The sequence below is a fragment of the Crocodylus porosus genome, unplaced genomic scaffold, assembly GCF_001723895.1.
Source record: "Crocodylus porosus isolate Cpor-Errol unplaced genomic scaffold, CroPor_comp1, whole genome shotgun sequence".
Taxonomy (NCBI): Eukaryota; Metazoa; Chordata; order Crocodylia; family Crocodylidae; genus Crocodylus; species Crocodylus porosus.
This window is the reverse complement of record NW_017728911.1, coordinates 12,240,946-12,261,891: the sequence shown is the minus strand read 5'-3', so window position 1 is coordinate 12,261,891 and position 20,946 is coordinate 12,240,946. Positions and strand designations below refer to the sequence as shown.

Genomic DNA, 20,946 nt, shown 5'->3' with positions numbered 1-20,946 from the left:
AGTGGAGGTCCAGGGCACCCTGCAGTTCAGGGCCCCCCACCCACGGGATAGCCCAGCTGAAGGTCCAGGGCACCCAGCAGTTTACACCGCAGCTGTGGGAGAGGCAGGTAAGCTTCACGGGGAAAAAAGAAAAGATTAGGCCCCTCACCACTTTTTCCCCCCACCTCACTGAAGCCTGCCTGTGCAAGCTGCCACTGTGCTGTGCAGCCCCTGAGCTTCTTGGGGGGCCTGGTCCTTCCCTCTGCCATGGTGGCACCCCCTGGAGCCACCCAGGTGGGGTGCTGCCCCAACTCACAGGCAGCACTCTTCAGATCCAACTCTTCACAGCGCCCATGCAGAGAGCTGTGCCCGGCGGGGTTCCAGTGTACAGGCGCAGGGAATAGGTCCCAGCTGCTCCCTGAGCTGGAGCAGCTCCTGCCCACTACCAGCCCACCCAGGTGGCCCCAAGGGGTGCTGCTGCCTCAGAACGAAGGACTGGGGCCCTCCACAGCTCAGGGGCCGCTCAGCCCACTCGCAGCTCATGCCCTGCTGCAGGAGACACGGGTAGGCTCTGCAGGGGGAAAAAAAATGAATCAGGCCCCTCACCATAACAGTGATGGAAGCCCCTAAATTTAAAGAGTGTTTTTTTAATCACCACAATTAAAAACCACAGTTTCAATTTAGGGGACCAAACCCCTGTCATATGTACAAGCGGCCTTAGTATTTTATATAGTAACAGTTTTGCTTTTTGTTTCTGCATATGTGTCTTGTTTGGGTTAAGATAAAGTGATACATGCCTAGTGAATTATACCAGCTAATTAAGAACATATCACACTGATAACAATTGACAGTGTTTATTATCAAACCTGCTAAAAATATTTGCAATCCTGTCATCTGTATCAGCAAGATAACAAGTGACATTCTGTCTCATGTCTTTTCACAGGATCTGTTGTTCAGTGTGTGTGCTCTCAATATCATCTCCACCATTGTCTGTGCCCTGGCAACAGCCATGTGCTGCATGCAGATGGTTTCTTCTGATGTTCTGCAAATGGTAAGAGCAGTCCAATGACAATAGTTATATTTTTTTTCCCTCTGTATGTGTATCCCACATGCACATATCTGTTGTTTATCCACATGGGCTATGCCTAAAATATATGTGTTTGTAATGCACTATTAAAAATGGTTGATGCAGTTTAAAAGTTTATGTAATAGAGTTTATCAGGACTGTGTACGGAAGTGCATGTAATTGGTTACAACTTACAATAGCTGTATCTAGAGCCTTTCACTCTGATGCAGTACTGAATTTGGAAAATGAACTGGCTCAACAAATTATTTGTGAATAGTTAGAAAGTCCTTTTTACGCTGTAAATGAAATACAAACTGAACTGGTTACTGGAAAACAATTACATTCCAGATTAGGCTTCTGGCTGGTACAAAATATCCTCAGCTGGCATAATTGCCGAGTTAACCAAGTATGATTTGGGGAAATGAACTACCTTTACAGCTAAATGTATCAGTACTTGGTTACAGACTTAGTTATTTTCTGTAGAAGGTCCTTAGACATCATTAAGTAAGTTTAGCACAGGTGTGGATCAAAGGTGCACTGTAAAAGCAATTTATCAAATGACTATTCCCACCACAGTTGTGTGCATACATCTGCACAGTACCACTTCTGTAACCCTCTTGGATATCATAAACAGCATTGAGAGATGGCCCATTGTGTTTAAAACATTAATCAAAAGAAGATTTCTGTTCCATTGTGCACTTGGTGCAAAGCCATAGGCTCTCTTGATTTTTTTTTTTAAATTTTATTTCATAAATGAACTTAGCCACAAGGTGCCTGATACCAAAGATACTGATCACAAAGGAGTTTTTTCACCTTGCAGTAATGACAAGGTGAGCCCTAATGATCTCACATGATAAGAGCAGTCTGCCTAGTGTTACAATAATGTCAGACACCCAGGGTGTAGTCATGAATATGCAGTGAATTAACCCTTGATTGATTTATATTATAGCAGCATTTTTAATGGTAACAAAACCATACAGATGACAGTGAACCAAATAAACTATTGAAGTGTTTGTCTCTCTCTTTCTCCAAGCTATGATCAGCTTGAAAATTATTCATCTCCCTGCTCTCTGAACTGCAATCAATACTTCCCTTTTCTCATTGTTCCCCCATTTTCTGGCAGGCACATGCAAAAAATGATGAACTTGAATAGGAAATAAAGATTTATCTTCAATATTGTAATTATTCCTTTCATCCATTTTCTTTTTTCTCTTGTTCCTTATGTTCTTTCTCTTTCTCCATTCAGACCCATTTCTATGTTCTACACTTTTTTCTGGTTTGGCTCTTCCAGCTCTCTGTTTCCTAGCCATACTGTATCATTTTCCTCCCATGCCCTTACATGTCCCTTGTTATTTATTTATTTATTACATAAAATAAATCTAGCCCCCAGCATTTTCTCCTTCTTTCATGCTCATCACCCTCGTGTTCCATAAACAGCATTTCCCTTCCTTGTTTTTAGGTTCAGGAGTCCAATTCATTTCCTACTCTCTTGCTTGCAAGTCCACAATTCTTCTTGCCCCTTTACTTCTCCTACCTGTTGGCTTTGGTGGGTAAAATGTTTTAAATATTTTAGCACATTTTCATTCCACACTCTGCTGCTACTCTACAGTGAACCAGTTAGTTTCCTCCTATGCCAATAAGATGTATTTGTTTGAAACCTTTGGTAATGAAGCTCTAGGGAACAATCCTATCCTGGTGGAAAGTAGACTGTACAGCTCAACCAGTTTATCTCCTCTGTGATTCTGTGTGCTCATTTAGGCCAGGTACAGGCACACTTTTACCAGTATAAGCAATCGGAAAGCAGTATATATGCATAACAGAACAAAAGTTCAGCACTCAGGGCGTTTATAGACATGCTGTGGGGAGGGAGAGGGCTCTTTGATTAGAGTGGCTCTGAGAGCTGCTCTAATTAAAGCACCTGGAGCATCTTGTATGTCAGTGTCCCCACACTGAAAAATGGTGCCCAGGGCACTTTAACTAAAACTTGTCAAACAAGCTTTAATTAAAGCATCCCGCCGCCATTTTTCAACATGAGGACACTGATATACATAACACTGGAGTCTGCTGGAATGCAGTAATTACCACACTCCAGAAGACTCACTTAATCAAGTCTGCTCCAATGCATTGTAATTACAACACATTGGAGCAACCTCTCTGCACATGTATAGGCACCCTCATAGTCTGATTTAAAAATGGAGGAACCCAGTCTAATATTCGCCCGCTTGGCCACCCACCCCTCCAAAGAGCAATTGTGTGATCTGAACTATGCCACTTACAGAAAACTTCATAATTTAGATTGATTCTGCTTCAGGCTTTTTGAATGTCTGTACCAAGCCTAATTGTCTTCTGGCCCAGAAAGTTAGCTGGGTGAAAACTTCATAAGAACCAGTGCCTCACTTTTGCCCTCATGGCATCGTTTAAACAGATTGCAGTATTCATTTCTATCCAGTTTTGCTTATACAAATGTTGAACTTACATGCATTGTAATCACAAGGAACTCTATAGCTATTCTTGATGTGTCCCTTTTCCTTGTGGCATCTTCCCACAGTAATTGCAGAGATTCATATATAGAAACTTGCTGTGTTTTATTGCATGTATTATGTACATCTGATGTATTGATCTTGTAGTTAAAATGCGTTAGATTGGAGTTGTCTAGTAATTGTACATATACTTGTACCTACATCAGGTTAAATATGGATGTAGAAAAGTTTTCTAAATCTAGTGGACTTAGAAAAGTTTAAAGAAAAATACTTTCAAGTCTTAAAAATAGGTGTTCTAATTTTATTTCAGCAACCCCTTTCTTCAAATTCCAAGTCTAAAATATACCAGATTTTGAATCCTAATAAACTTGTCTGCCATCTGTACCTAGAGGTACGAAACTGAACTGGCAACTCTACAGACTTCATCAATAGGCGCATAAATAATCATTTTTCCATTTATGATCCTTAGAGAAACTCCTTTTTATTATTTCCTGGACCAGGGGTGTCAAACATATAGCCAACAGACCAAATCCAGGCTGGGGAGCCATATGATCCAGCCTGCATTCACTGGAAAGTGCCAGCCCAAGCTCCATGCACTTGCAAGCAGCATAGGGCGTTGGCCTGAGATACCACATACAGCCTACATCCTGAACCACCTGTGCCATGTGCAGTGCCTGTAGCACATACCCCAGCATGGTATGGCCAGCACAAACCCCTATGCTGGTCCCAGGGGCCACATGCAGAGTGAGCCCCAAGGCTGGTGCATGCGGCACATGGTGCATGGGGCTGGACTGGCCGTGTGCCAAGCAAGTGGCATGGGGAGGTTGTTCCAAGATCAGTTCTGGTCTGGCCCACAGACCAGCCCAGCAGCACTCACCTGGCCCGCAGGGTTGGATGAGTTTAACACCCCGACATAAGAGAACAATAGGGTGGAGAGAATAAACATGTGAAATCAAAAGCCTGACAAAATGTATAGTAATAATCCTTTCCTAGAATTTTTAATCTCTATTTTAGTCTCACATCATCTCCATTGGTTTTCTTGACGGCCTTTTTCAATTCAGCTCACCTGACACAGTCCATGATTTGTTTGCATTCTATGTTAGCATTCATCAAAGGATGCTAATTATTTTTCCTAACCCCCATTTAAATATACGTTAATTTATGATAATGTCACTTATGCCAGCACTGCTAGTCCATTCAGTGCTATTGCATCCCAGTAAGAAATGTATCAAAATATATATTTGTATAATTCTAATCAGCAATCCATTATTAGCATTCATAGTCCCGATAAAAACTCCTCTCTCCAAATTAATATTTCTTAAGTCCAATTTTTGCCAGCATTTTCCCAGTTGATCAGTATCTTGCTTTGGAAGAAACTGCACTGAAACCTTCAGGGATCAATTATCCTTTCATTATGCATATGGACACTGGCTAGTGTAATAGGGACCAATTCTTTCTTGTGGCTATCACAGCACAAATAGCAAATAATTCCCCAGAAGTAAATATAACAAATCTGGCCCTTAATTAGGATTCAATCTGGAAAAAAATAAAGATTTTTAAAAATACTGCTGGTGGCTGCCTTCAATCTGACTGGGGTGCCTGCTGCTGTTGTATCACTGACCAGTTAGGAGGCCAGTGGCTCAATTTTCAGTGCTGGCTGTTACCTGGCTAGTAAATAAACTGATTTCAAATCCACCAGCTTCCCCACAACATAAACAAAAGAGCTCCTTCAGATCCTTCTACTGTATGGTAATTGCTCTTTTCAAGAGCTATGCTAATCTTTGAATGAAGCAGCTTCATGGAACATGCATAGGAAATGTAGTTGAGATGTGTGTGAAGTTGTTTGAGTTAGGAATGCAGCTGAATTTTTTTGAATGAAACAGACAGCAGCTTCTAAATAAAATGTTCTGTTTAGTAATAATAGACCACTGATGATGATAAAGTAAGCAAAATTAGGCCCAACATTTTGGACCAAGAAAACCAATGTGTTTTGTTGTTTCACTTTGGTTTATGAATCAAATACAATTTGAAGAAGTAAGCTGGCCTACTTATAACATAATCTGCTGTTTGCTTTTGTATATTGTTTGGCTTAGTACCTGACAGCTGCATTAAAGCACAGAAGAATGCCGACTTCCTACATTTTCAGAGCAGTATGCAGGGATTTAGCCCAGTACAAAAGGTTAAAGAAATGTTCTTTGACTGGACTCCACAGCATACCGTGTATGGTCTGTAATGCTTGGTCTTAGAATTATACATTTAGATTATAATTTTATTCTTATTATATATAAAATGTATTCAGTTCTGAAATGTCACAGACATTCTCTTGATACAGTTCAGTGAAAGGTATTCAGTCACCTATTGTTTGCCTAAATTCAAGTTCACAAAAAAGGATCCTCTTCAAAGTTTGCTCTGTATTCTGGTACAAGTTTGCTGTGTATTTTGGTACAAGTGTATCAAAGACTTGATAAAATATCTTCCTAGTGGGATAATACCAAAGAGCAGTCTTGATTTACCAAAGGCTGTGGTGGGGAGAGACACTGGGTAGTGTAGAGAGTTCTCAGTATAATTAATAGACATCAGAAGACTGGGCCTTATCTAAAATACCAGGGAATTTTCAGATAAATAAGATTTGCATATTCCAGGTAGAACTGTATATATTATTTGTTGTTTTCATGATTTTCATACTCTGTATAAATAAATTAATGTTGTAGGAAGTTTTAGAAACCCCCCAGCACCCTCTCAGACTTCTTATTCCATTATATCCTGGCAGATGAGTTGTGCTGAGTACTCTTAACTGTTGCTGTCTTATCACTTATTAATATATCAACTATTGTCTCTCAAAATAAGTAGTACTTGTGTAGCTAATAAAGGATGAATAGCACCAACAACATATGGAGATAGACCACATAGATCTTTTGCCGAGAGTCCCGGACACAACTTTGCTAATCTTGTTCAATTCTGACTTGCAGATCTGCTGGGAAGATTGTGTTTTGTGGGGGGGGGGGGGTTTAAGCATATTGTAATTCTAAGTTCCATTATTTTTTATTTTTGCATTGGCAAATACCATATCTTGGGATGGAATTTTGTTCCTATGTTTACTTTCTACATACCTGAAACCAAAAATTACATTTAGCATTTGCTACTTACAAAAAAAGGGGAAAATATTATCCTTTTTTAAAAATTGCCCTTCCTCTCCACTCCGTGGGCATATTTTATCAAGTCTTTTTAAGAGGAAACACTTGCTTAGGTTTTTTCCCATGGTACCAAATGTCCTTTTTTGAAGAAGAGTGAATAAATATTCAGTGGCAGGTTTGCATTGTTTTGTTAAAACCCAATCCTATTTAATAAAATGCATGCAAGGAGAAAGAAAAGACAACAGCAGACAGCAAGAAAAAGCAGTTTCTGTCTGATTTCTGTATTTCAGCTGCTGGAAACCTGCAGGTACAGCATATGGAACAAATTAGCCACTCTGGCTTTAGTTTTTCCACCTGGACATGGAAAAATATTTTTTCTTGATTTCTTCTCCTATAGCATGGCTCATTTAGCAAGTGCACATGTTTTTTCTGTCTCCTCTCCTTTCCTCTTCCTCTCCTGTCCAATAGCAGGCTGCAAAGGAGCAGTTTTCAGCTTGCCAAGTTATTTGTGGTAAAGTGCTGCAAGGTTCAGTGACAGTAGAATGAGGTAGGGATCAACATTTACAAACAAGGAGTAGAAAAAACGTTGTGGTGTCCAGGACTAAAGAGAGGATAGTATTGTCATGCTCACTGTTATTGTCTAGTTTACTCTGAAGAGAAGAAATAATTCTACAGAAAACCACTAGTGTAGTAGTAAATCCCTGACATGTGCCTCTTGTTTTAGTATCGAATTTCATAGTGGTGATGCTGGTTCTGGATCAGATGGTGCCTAGTCTCTGGCCCCTGGGCCAGATCCAGCCCGTGGAGTGTGTCATCTGGCGGTCCCCTTGGGTCTTAGAATTTGGCAGCTTGGGAGTGGTAGCAACAATTACTGCCCCCTGCTGCCAAATTTCTGGACCTGTAGGGAGCCCTGCGGGACAGATAACACACGAAATGGGCTAATGGCAGGCAGCCCAGACCTGACGCAGGCACACAGAGGCTGACTAGAGGTAGTGTGGGCCCCAGGGAGGTGGTACAGGGCTCCCAAACTGCCAGTGCTAAGCTGAAGAAGGTGAAACTGAGAGGAGCAGCACGGGGCCCCAATCCAATTGACAGAGTGGGGCTAAGGGAGGTGGTCTGGAGCCCAGTCCTGGTGTACAGGCCCTTATCTAGTGTACAGGCACAGTCCTGGTGTTCAGTGCCACTTGTCCAGTCCACAACACCCAAAGGTTAAACGCCACTGTTCTAGATGATGGGAAAGTAATGCTAATTTGAGCTGAATGCCATGCTCCTCCTAGAAACCCATTATCCCATCTTCATATTTTATCCCATCTGTACAGCTCTTCCTCATCAAACTTAACCAGCCAAGATAGGTTTATGGTGATCCATGTTATGAACACTCACTTGGCCTTTAATTAGTATCATTTGAATCGGCTACTAAAACATTTTTGTCACGTAATTAGAAACAGAAAAATACCTAATCTGCCTCTATTGGTTAAAGGCGAATTCATTGTGAAGTGGTCCTCAGAATCCACTCTTTGGTTCCTTCCAACAGCAATTTTATATAACCTAGTTTTAGGTTAAATTTACACTTCAGTGCCTTTCTGCATGCTGCACATAGTAAGATTGCATCCAAGGATGGGGCTCATCAAAATAGGTATGTACAAGCCTCTGCTGTACACAGAGTATAAATCACATTAAATTATACAAAATTTTTGTAATTTGACAAAACATCTGTTAATGACCTGGCTGAAATAGCTACCAGCAAATAACTTTACTTTGTGGCTTAAGGCAGATTTGAATTCTCATCTTGACTGATGGGTGACTACTGCATAAATCCATGTGATTATCTTGTAGAATTAAGCATGATGGTTTTAGCAAAATAACATTGGTTTGTAACCATACTGAAGTACGAGTTGCATCCACTCCAGACTTTCTTCAAGTCCAAGTACATCAATATATTCTCTCTCATATAAGTACTAACAATATCAATCAGTGTGCATTCACCCTTTATCACCACCACTATTATTAACAGTTCATCCTGTTAGCTCACATGATATCTAAAGCATGTTATTTTGTAAAGCAAGTTAATGATGACATACACAATCTGTAGCATTTAATTGTTGTTTTCATCAGCTATAATGATAATTCAGTGTGCATCTCATTAGGTTAACTTAGTTTAGCAGACTCTGCATTACCTAACTGAACGTGGCAAATCGTTTAACAAATTCTTAATGTTCTGTTGCATTCAAGTTTATATAGTGCAGTCACACCAGGCTAAGCTATGAGCCTGTACCTCTTGTTAATGGCAAAACTCCATTAACTTCTGGAAATACAAGGTACAGCATAGCTTTTGTTCGGTGCTTAAAGAGATGTGCAAAGAAAGCAAGGTTCTGCAATAGCCAGTGGGTCCATCTACACGAGACACTTAGTGTGCATTAGCTTAATAACACTACACAGTAGCACGGAGGTTAAAAAGTGCTAATAGCCTACTGTGCACTGTTATTAGGCTAATGCACAATAAGTGTCAAAAAATAACTGTGCACCAGTGCTACTGCACAGTAATTCTAGCTGTTGTGCATTTAGTTAGTACTTTATTAAGCAAATAATAAACTAAATGTCCAGTATCTAAGGTGAATTAATGAATGTGTAGATATGCCCATTGTTGAAACACTGTCCTGTGTGCCAGTCTTGAACCAGTACCCTACTGGAATTCTAGGGTTCTTAGGCACTTCCAGATTCACATATATAACCCTCATGCCTCTATGTTTTTGATTCAAAGTACGTAATTTGTTCTTCTTATAATGAAATAGTTTGTAAGTGTGTCTTGTGAATCAGGTAAGGTTGTTGTTGGATTAAAGCAGTAATTCTCTGAATTATTAGAACAATGTCTGAATTGTAACGAAAACAAAATATTTGTTACCTAATTTAAAATGACATATTACTTAAGTGTTTTAATTGTAATATTCTTGGCTATTTTGCATAATAGTGCTATTATTTAACTTACCAAACTTTAAGTGTAAATTAACTTAAAAAAATGTTGTTAAAAGAAACTGATGCTGTCAGTTATGGTAGCGTAAATCCAGATTTTACTCCTTCACCACATTTTTCAGGATTTCTGTGAATGTTTCTGAGAGCAGCGCTTACACTCTTTGGCTAAGGACAAAAGTTACACACAAACCGGTAGAATTGATTGGAAACTGGTTTAACCTGGTTCAGTGCACATAAACTGCTTTCAAAATGGCTGAAACCAGTTTAAGATAAACCTGGATGGATGTAGTATCAGACTTATCTGATGTAGGTTAAATCAGTTTATTGAATTTCCATCCCAGATCCCCTCCAGATTCAAGTTAACTCACAGTCCCCTAGCATCCCAGGATGCTTTGCACCTCCCCTTCAAACCCCACCTTGCAGGAAGGTGGGCTAGCTTTGGCCCAAGCTGTCTGCTACAGCCCAGCAGTTAGGTGTGCTCTAGCGCCCCCCAGATTCTGGCCTGGGCCACTGCATTTCCAGAAACACAAGTGAATGTCTGTTTACTAGCTTATTGGTTCAATCTACACAACTTAGATCGGGGTGGCCAAAGTTACCCTGGGAGCCACATCTAATTTTCCACGGAAGTTCAAGAGCAGAGGAAGGAGGGGTGCTGAGCGAATCAGAGTGGAGCGGGGGGTGCAGGGAACTCCAACGTCCCCACAGAGAGCGTGCCCCAGGACAAGCAGCACAGTTGCAGTCCCCACCCCAAGAGCGCAGAGCCTAAGCTGGCAGCCCCAGGAGAAGTGGTTGGGCTTCAGGCAATTTTTTGGTGAGCCGCATATACAGTGCTGGCAAGCCACATGTGGCTCCTGAGCTGCAGTTTGGCCACCTCTCGCTCAGACCAACTGGCAAAGATTAAATCAATTCAGCCTTGGCCTTTTTGCCTGTCTGTACTTAGCCCTTAGGAGAAGTTACAATAGAAAGTGACTTGGTACCAGCTACTTAAGCTTTTGGCAGACATTATATTTGTCACATGATCAATGTATACATCATGCAGTAATTAGAAATGTGCCACACATGCAAGAAATTTATCACATGATAAAATGGCAAACCTGATGCAAAGATGTTCCACATTTGATCCTTATGGCTAGTTTATATCACATTTTAATTTGACATGTGGGCATCTAGGAACCTTAATACAGCTAATAAATTAAGACTATATTAAATTCTGTTTTTATGCTGCTTCTTTTTATTGTGTTGGCTCCTAGAAGTGTGATAGCTGCTGGCATATCAATTCCCACTTCTCTAGCTAAATTGTTATTTTGTTAACTGTGCTATTTTAATTTCTGGTCTCCATTAGATAAGTCATTTTTCTTCATGTGTCATTCTGGAATGCTGTGTAGTATTGTTGGATATTAATTAAACATTTACTTCATTCCGTCATAGGTGACAATGTTGTCCTGATAGACAAATTAATACCACTACACAGTATGGTTTGGGTAATTACATGGGGCCATTTGTAAAGTGCATTGCCTGCTGTTGAATAAAAGATTGCTAGCACGTCCTTTTAAAACACAAAGTTTTTAAGAAAGTTCTCTTCTTACGTGAAGAACAAAAACAGAAAAAAAGAAGTCAGAATTTCCTTTGTGTTGATCACTAAATGTCAGGTTAAAACCAGCTAAATGTGTGTTCCAGTATATAAAAATAATAATTTTTCTGTTCTAAAAAAACTATTCTATTTTATTGTCACCTCTACATTTAGCTAGTGTTGCTGTTATGTCATTTGAAACCTGCTTATGGGCCTGTAGTGTATATTTAGTGCTTCATTTCTTAGATTAAGAAAATATTCCCTTTTTAATTGTATATACTGCACAAGCACTCTCTAGTAGTATAAATCTGCTAAAGCTGTCAAGGCAGTTACTAACCTTTTACAAAGGTTACAGTTTTCAGAAAGATATCTAATTAAACATTTATAGAATAGCAATGAACTTGTGACATTGTGCACTGAGGCCTAATGCTAGTCAATTTCTTAAGTGCATATGATAAAGAAGAGGTTAACTGCTATATGGATTAGTGTTTACAGTGTTAGGTTTCTACATAATCATAAATTTTAAAATGCTTCACTAAGCAAATACAGTATTATAACTGTAAATGAAGTCCCAATATTTTGAATTAGAAATAGGAGGAAAAGAATATATAAGCAAAGGCACTGTTACAGCAAGTATTCTAGCTATATAAGGCACACTGGGTTTTTTGGTAGCTCTTTGGTCTGTCCTGGTATGCTTATAGAACTTCCAAAATGGTAGCTTTGTAGTTATGCAGTTCTTTAAAAATCTGTACTTAAGTCATACCCTAAACTACAGACATTTAGCTCCCACCACTACCAAAAGTAAGCTTTGCAGACTACTATATACAGGAAACAGGCAAATTTGGTTTGTTACTTTGTTTTGTTAGTAATTTCCCACCATTTTTATGAGAAATATAACATCTGTCCCTTCTTTTTTAAGGTAGCAATCAGAATTCATTATAGACTGTGTTTTTAACTCTGCCATAAATTAAAACAGAGAGAAATTGTTTTGCCAGTATTTCACATAAGCGGACATTGAAAAGGCATGCCGTTAAGTGGCTGCAAGGCCAAAATGCATAAATATCAGCTGTAGTCCTGAACACATTGCTTGTGGCCATATTCAGCACAAAATTTACTGTGATTATTTGTGGCATCAGTTATAGGTATCACCAAGTTGAGCATTAGTGAAGCTAGTATTAGAAGTGCTCCTTTCACCAGAAGTGCTCTTTTTGAAAGAGCATCTCTGCCCAGGGTAAATTTGTTATGAAGAATAAGAAATGTAAATTGGCAGTGGCATAAAGGAAGACTCAGACAAAGACCTCTGCAAACTTAGGACCTTCAGCAATAGGTTCTAAGTTGTTCGAGCATTTTGTGGCATGAATACAACATTTTTCTCTTACTTTTTAGCCCTCTGATGTTAAGGGACCAACATTAGCAGACAAAAATGTGGTTAAGAAACTCACTTTTCTTTAAAGTTTTTTTTTTTTTGTCATTAAATCCCCTGCTTCTTCCATCAAAAGTCTTTGAAAAGTTTGTCACTTCAATGATAAGATAGTGGATTGTGCAGATCACTCATTAGATCTCATTGTGCCTTACCTGCCTGCAGGCTTGGAGTAGATTCAAAGGGAAAACAGCTGTCCCATTTTTTAAAACATAGCTTTTATTTTTTGAATAAGAGGTGATCCAGGAGTAGAAATGTAACATTCATTAGTTTGTAACATTTTTAGAACTAATGCTAAAGATTGTAAATGCATTTCCATAAAGCAAACATTGCTCTGCTCTTTTGCTCTCTTGGGCTTTGGGTTTTTGTTTCATCTTTCACATATTCTAGAAATTATAGACAGATAAGAAATACCTATCCCTTTTTCTAAAATCCAGAATATTCCCTAGTCTTAGGTGGGGTATTACATTATTCACAGATCTACATGTGCAGTTAGTCACAGCTAAATGTACTGTGCATTAAGCTAATGTGGTGCAAGTGATTTTTGGCAGGTGTCTACATGTGCAGACACTTGGTACTAAATCTAGTGCCAAGTTCCTCCAGTCCTGCTGTATGCCCCTGTGACCACCAGGGGGGCTCCAGTCTCTGGCCCTAGCTGCTGGTACTTGGCAGGCATCTTTAGAAGCCAACACCCCAACACATAGAGGCCCTCTTGCCACTCCCTCCCCAACTCACAGAGGCCCTTCCCCAAAACACAGAGCCCTTCCACCACCCTCCTCACCCACCAACAATAAAAAACCCTCTTCCCAAAGTGAAAACTATTTACAACAGTCTCAGTCACTGAGTCCCAGAGTGATATGCTGTGGAGTGGGGCTGCCTAGGAGGCAGACCCTGGGAGCAGGCATCCAGAACCCCAGCCTTGGCCAGTTCCCCTACAGCTCTGGGGGCTGTGGCAACAATAGCAGGTGGTGGGCTTGTCCGTGGGTGATGCCAGACAGCACTCCTCAATGACAAGCAGCTCCCCCTCTGCCTACACAAATCCAGGAACAGCATCTCCCTGCAGTGCCGTGCCTGGCACTTATTGGTGTCTGGGCACATGGCCTCGGGATGATTGGCAGGGCTGGGCCCAGGTGGGGAACCCGGGGTGGGGGTTGAACCAGAGGCTCTGGTGGGAGGGAGGTGCCAGAGAATCTTCTCCCATGGCCAGGATGGGGCCTGCTGCTGGGTAGCACGTAGGACCAAGGGGCCCTGTGGAGCCATGCACAGGGGCTGGGCAGTGGGGGGCATGGAAGCAACAACCAGGGACTAGGAGGGTGAACAGGGTCCAGCGTCTGTGGTCTCCACTGCCCGGTCCCGGAGGGCCACCTGCTGCCGGAGCAGCTCAACACACTCCTACCCCAGTGCCTCCATCTGTACCCAGTACCCCCACTGCGCCTGGTCCCATGCCTTCTCCTGGACAGTGTCCCAGGGAATATCCTTCACATGCCAGGCCTGCGCCTGTACCTCCCACTCCTCTGCCACCCACCAGCCACTGGAGCAGGATATTTCTATCTAGCGTGCACCGCTGACAAGCTGGCACATCTGCCTGGGAAGAGACAGAAGCCTTTTGTAAGAGTTTGCAACATTTCAGAGATAAGATGTTCTGCTCTAGGGGCTGTTTACCACCTGGTCTCAGGTTGGAGGTCGGCCATGTACTGCTGCCCACGGAGCATGGGAAGTCTGGCTGGGCAGGCCTGGGCCAAGCCTCCTGTCCCCACTTGTTCCCTTGGGACCAGCAGGCTGCTGGGTGCTGGCTGCAGGAAGCCTGCCTCCCCCACCCCCTTCCCAGGGCAGGCCAGGCCAGGCTGCTGGCAGCACCTGCTGCCTCAGTTCCAAACCCCACTGCCCCCTCTCTCTGCCTGCAAGCCAACTGCTCTGCATGGGATCCATCCATTCCATGGCACCTGGGCTCAGGGCCACCTGGGGTGAGGGGCTGGCCATGCCTGTACCCTCGCCCCTGGGGGCCACTCTGGGTAGGTGCCCTGGGGCTGCCCCCCCTGCACTGCTGTGCCCCAAGCATAGCCCTGCTGCATGTGCCTCAGATGGTGCACAAAGAGGTGTTTGTGCAGGCTGAGGGGTAATCCAAGCTAATCTTCCTGGTGCCCTGGGCACACCTGCACATGTGGTTTGGGACCCTGAGCTATGATGCTGCAGGGGAAGAGCCTGGGCTGCCCTGCAACCTCTGCTGCCACCTAGAGGGCTACCTATAGCAGCACTGCACATCCCTGTCCCAACTGCTAATGAGGACATTGCCACCAGTATCAATGCCTTTCTTGGCCCAGCTGAGGAGCCACAGGCACTGCTGAATAAGGTTCTGAACTGTGTCCCACTTCTCTGCATGCTGGGGGGTTAGAACTCAGAGCGTGGGAGTGTGGGTGGGGAGGGGGGACAGGTGCTAGGACCAGGGGCAGAAGCAGGAGCAGGGAGGGCCCTCCTCCTAGTGTGGGACTTACCGCATGTTCGGGGCTGGCAAGGCTGGTGGCTTGGTACAAGCCCTCCCCATCAGCAATAATGTCCCACTGCACCTGGTGTTCTCAGCCCATGGTGTGTGGTGGGCCACAGGCTGGCCAGGGACCCTCCCTGGGGAGGAACTGACGCTTCTGGTGGCCAGTGGTGTCATGGCTGGCTACTCCTCATGGTACAGGAGAAGCGTAGCAGAGGCACCCAGCCCGGAGCCTTGGGGCTGGGCTCAGGCTGGCCCCCTAAAGGCTGGAAAGACCTGATACTAAAGTTAGTGCTAGGTCATGTCTACACATGTGTTACTGCACTTTAATAAACTGCAGTATCAAATTTAGTTGTGACTAGCCATTTTTACTGCACAGTAAGAGTGTGTACATGTAGATGCACACCCATACTGCACAATAAATCAGGCTAAGGTGCAGTAAAGCGTCTTGTTTAGGTGTGCCCATTATCACCTATCTTCCAAATTCTGCTATACCATACTATGTTGCTGTGATACCATGATGCAGTATGAGCAGTCATTTTATTTGAGAACCTAAGATGCTTTATGATATTAAAAGTATGTGACAGTTATTTCCATGCTGGGAACATTCTCACCAAATATGAATAAAGGTATTTTTTCTGCTCTATATATTCCTCTGCTGTTTGTTATATCACCATAGTAGATTTAGTTTCAGTGGGAGGATGCCAGGACAACTAATTAGCAGCTTACATTACTTTAACTGCTACCTATCTGGAAAAAGAAGCTGTCTTAACCAAATAGGGGGAATGTGCTCTAAGGGAATTTTCTTATCTAGTCTTTCTCCATATCTTTATGTAATTACATTTACTTTCCATATCATGTTTAATGTGTTCTCTGTGCAGCTTTGAAATAAGGCCTTTGGAGCATATAGAAAGTTCATTATAATAATTTCAGCCCCTGTAAATAATTTCTGTAATTTCTTGGGGGTTTCAAATATAATATTTTAATTGTATATAATTAAATATTGGTACCTTATCTATGGTAAAAGCTCTTTGTTATCATTTGTCTCCTTTAATTAACTCCCCTTCTCATTTTCCCTGTTTTAAAAGTAAGATCAATGTTTCTTGGGGGGAATTTTAGATTATATGTAATTTTTGTTATTGGAAAGGAAGCAGCAGGGCTGTTTTCCACTGCTGATTTACTCCGAAATGTTAGGATACCATAACTGTTTTGATAAGGAAAATGCTTACCCAGATGGAGTATCAGAACTGTTACATCTATTCCAGTGCCTATTGATAGCCACATTCACAGCATGCTAGCAAGGCCTCTAGTTCTGCTGCTCAAAAATATCTTCTTGGGTGTGGATTGCTATACCTTCCCTGGAATACTGTTCAGTTTAATTCTTTTTAAAACTTAACTGCAGGAAGCCTGTGGGTGGCTATACATGAGCAGAGGGGATGATCTGATGCACTGTAATTCCAATGCATTGGAGCAGATTCGATTAATAGAGTCTGTAGGAGCATGGCAATTATTGCATTCCAGCAGCCTCCCGTATCTCATGTATCAATGTCCCTGTGCATCAAAATGACATGAGGAGCATTTTATCTAAAGCACCCCCACTGCCATTTTGAACCATGGGGATGCTGATACGCAAGGTGTTCCAGGCACTTTACTTAAAGCCTTTCTTGGAGCTGCTCTAGTTAAAGCTGCATCATCCCCCACCCCCTGACAATGTATATAAACACCCTGTGGCTCCAAATTAAATTAAAAAAATGAAAACTGTTACTCTTCTAGAAACTTTATAAGGATTTTTATTCAAGAGTTTGAATCAAGAATATAATTTAGGGAAGAATGGTTTTTCCTCCTATTGTTATGTTTTGAGGCACCTTTGCATTGTATAATATTTCCCAGGGGGGAAACTCAAACTAGTTTAATGAGCTTTTTTCCCTGTGACTATTTATGGTTTAGAATAATTGGGTAGGTGCTTTTGGGTAGGAGGACAATTCCCATTGGTTTTGAACCTTCTCTGAATCATAGAAAGGGTTGGAAGGGACCTCAGGAGGTCATCTAGTCCAATCCCCTGTTCAAAGTAGGACCATCTCCAACTAGATCTTGAATTTCCTAGACAGACAAAGCTACAAATTCTGAAAGACAAAAAATGGAAGCCATTCTATTTGTTGAATTTTCCAAACATAAAGACTTGATTTCCTGTTATGTTATTTATTTAAAATGTATTAGTGGTGGGTTTTTTATTTTAATAATGCAACAAGACAATAATATAAGCTGGTGCGTTCACTTGTTCCAAAACAAGGCAGAAGTGTGCCTTCAGCATGACTTCTCAGCTCAGTAATTTCAAAAGGCAAGAGCTAAAGCCCCAGTCATCTACCAAACCAACAAGGCTGGGAACAGACATTCAAAAAACCTGAGCCTGAATTGATTCAATCTTTGTAGGGTAGTCTAACCTAGCTAGGCTGAACTGGTTTGTAACTGGACAGACATTCTTGCTGGACTGAAGAAATTCAGGCACATGCCTGCAGTGGCTCAGGCTACAAGCCGGGAGGTGCTAGAGCAGCCTTTCCTTCCTTCCACAGTGCTGAGCTGAGGGGTCGCATGGCTAGGCCCTAGTAGGACCTCTGATTAGGGAGGTCTGCCTGCATCATCCCAGGCTTTTCCCTGCTAGCTGCTCAAGGGGCAGGAGTGTTGCCAGCCCCCAGGCCCTGCTAGCATTCCGATGCAAGGAGGAGGAGCTGGGGGGAGAGTGCAGTGCATGCATCTGTTGATGATACAGAGCTTTTCAATCTCCCTTCCTGCTTCTTTATACTGTCTGCAGCAAACTGACAGGCAAACAAGCCAGCAGGGTGTGGATAACAGTGTTTATCACCTCATCAGCAAAACAATAGCCTCTCTTCATTAGTTCAAACTCTTCTTAAACAGCTTAACGACTAACCTGTTGATTAGTAGGCCTGTGCAAAGCAGCAAGTATTGACTTTGGATTCAGATTCAGCCATTTCCGGGGCACAGTGATTCAATTCAGCCAAATAGCATCTGAAAATTCAGCACCGCTTTGGAGATTTTCCATAGTCGAAACAGGCAGCAGTCCTCACCACGCTGGACACAGCTGCCTCCAGCTGGTAAGTCTGTTGTGGTAGACAGAGGGGGGAGGGAAGGGGCGTGGTGTGTGGGGCAAATAAATGCTCCCACAGCAAGGGAGGGATTGGGGCTGGGAGAAGCTGCCCAGCCGGGGTGGGGACTGGGGGGAGGCGCGGCATGTGGGCGCAGCAGCACTGAGAGTGGGGGCTATGATCTGCTGCCTCTTTCCCCATTTTGTCCAGACCAAGCCGTGCCTGTATCATGCTCCCCTTGACCAGGCTGTGCAAGTAGAGCAGGGCATAGCCCCCGCTCTCAGTGCTGCTGTGTCCACATCCCACACCCCACTCCCCAAGTCCTGTACCCCCCCACACCCTGGCTGGGCAGCTCATCCCAGCCCCAATCCCTCCCTCACTGTGGGAGCATTGATCTGTCCCCTCCCCATGATCCTTCACTCCCCTTTATGCCCACCACAACAGACTTACCAGCTGGAGGCAGCTATGTCCAGTGTGGTGAGGGCTGCTGCCTGTTTGGTCTGTGGCCAAATCTCCAAAGCAGTGCTGAATCTTTTCTGAATCAATTCAGAGGCTTTCAATTCAATTTGGACCTTTTAATTGGTCTCCTGATTCGATTCAAATTCAGAGGTTCAGCCGCCGAATCAGGTTGAATCTTCTCTGAATTGAATCGGCTACTGAAGCTTCACATAGCCCTAATGATTAGCTCCAAAAAGCCCTAAGCAGTCACTTTTCTGTCTGCCTATCCCAGTGAAACTGGAGACGCACACAAACACCTCTTGGCATTAGCTTGCATACCATAAGCGCTGTGTGAGGAGGAAGGGAGGATTCCTGCTTGAGCAGCGAGATGGAGGTAGGGCAGGGTGAAGTCTGGGAGCAGTCTCTGCCAGAGCTCCAGCCAGACAGCAGAGGGGAGGATCCAGCCCTGCTGTGGAACAGAGAGCCCTGCCCAGCCCAGAGAGCATGCCAGGATGCTGGAGGGGTCTGGCTTATTTTAAACCAGCAAAGCATCTGGGACAGACATTGCATAAACCGGTTTGAGCCAAATCAGTTAAGTCTGATACTATATTCAATCAGGTTTATCTCAAACCAGTTTCAGCCATTTTCAAACTGTTTACATGCACTGAACATCTGTTCTGTTACAGGTTTAAACCAGTTTCTGATCACTTAAACCAGTTTATGTGTAATGTCTGTCCCTAGCTCAAAAGTGATATGTCAGAGAGACTCACCCAAAGGACAAAGAATACTTCTGTGTGTTTTAACGGGTTGTTGATGTTCTGCTTTCCACACAGAACATATAAAACAGGGTTAGAAAGGCCAGGTTCCATTTGATGTTCATAACAGTCCCCACAGTATCATGACATAGTATCAACCTGTTAACAGGCTCATTAGGCTACAGTTTTTCTGTATTATTATTGAATGTGCTTCTTCATATTATTGTTTTGTTAAGTTCTTTTCCTGTTAAGGACCTTGATGAATACCTTACATCATTGTTACTTTTTATAGTTCAATGCAGTTGCATTTTATCTCTGTTTTGACATGTGTTTATGGGACAAGATTCCATCTTGTACACAGAAAGCCTGTTTGAATGTTATCAGCCATGAATATTACAGTCTACCTCACCCTCCATAAAATATATGGAGGGCATTACTTGTCTTTAAACTGAAAAATGCAATAATGATTATTTTTTAAAAAAAGTACAACCCTTCAGTTTTCAATTTGATACATTCCAAACTAGCTATTAAAATGTGCAAATAGTTGTTTAAACAGGCAAAACCAGTGTCCGCTATTTCTGAACAGTGCTCTTATGCCATTCGTTATCTCATGCTCTTACAAAGAAAATTAACTTATAAAGTAAACTCCTGTTTTTGGTTGTGGCATTGCATATTCTGAAATGTTTGTTCTCCTTCTGGAAATAAGCAATTTTTCCACTGAACATTTATGAATATATTGGTTGGCTTCTGAGACCTTCAGTTCTTGTTTTACTTCCACCAACTTCTTCCTCCTTCTTTTAGAATGGATTCTAACATCCTTGCTCAGCCTTGAATAACACTTTACTCCCAGAAGTAGCCCTCTTGATGGCACTAGGGATTTTCATGTCAAGTTTAACTATTATCTGTTTTTATTGCTACCATCTGAAGAAACCATTGGCCTCTTTTCTTCCTTTTCAGTTTCTGCCACAGAGGTCACTTTCCACCAACCCAGACTGCATGACTCCACATGGAACTATCCTGCATCAAACCCTGGATTTTGATGAGTTCATACCACCAATACCACCCCCGCCCTACTACCCTCCTGAATATACCTGCACTCCCCTGATAGAAGCACAGAGGTATTTCTTTGTCCCTGACCTTGTTACCTTATCACTGTTCTGGACCCACAGAAATCTGAATTATACTACACAAGCCACCCAGTAATGTTCTTCCTTCATAGTAGATGTCTCTTCCCGGGATGTGAGGCATAGATGTACACATTTCATAAGTGTGCTAGGTCACATTTTCCAATGTTTCTTTGTTTCTATAAGCACCAGTGTACAAAGATGGAGAAGGGAACTCAGAGAAAACAAGGATAACATGGTATAATCATAAAACAGGAATTCAGATTTGCAGGTAACCCCACCATAACTGTTTCTGTTATACACAAAAGTTAAATGTAAGACTTAATCTTCTCAGGAAATTGCCTGTAATTTAATGTTCTTGCAGTGGAACATATGAGAGATATTGATGCTGATAGACTAGATTTGTCCACAAATCAAATACAGTTTT

The 20,946-nt window shown here is 42.4% G+C and overlaps 1 protein-coding gene across 2 annotated transcripts in view; it reads left to right on the top strand.

Annotated features, from left to right (window-relative positions):
* Window positions 1-20,946, top strand: part of FAM189A1 (family with sequence similarity 189 member A1) — a 431,966-nt gene that overhangs the window by 383,826 nt on the left and 27,194 nt on the right. For both annotated transcript variants that reach the window (XM_019533445.1, XM_019533446.1), the window contains 2 exons: window positions 923-1,030; window positions 20,353-20,513. In XM_019533445.1, coding sequence (XP_019388990.1) covers window positions 923-1,030; window positions 20,353-20,513 — 269 coding nt within the window. The remainder of the gene's footprint in view (window positions 1-922; window positions 1,031-20,352; window positions 20,514-20,946) is intronic.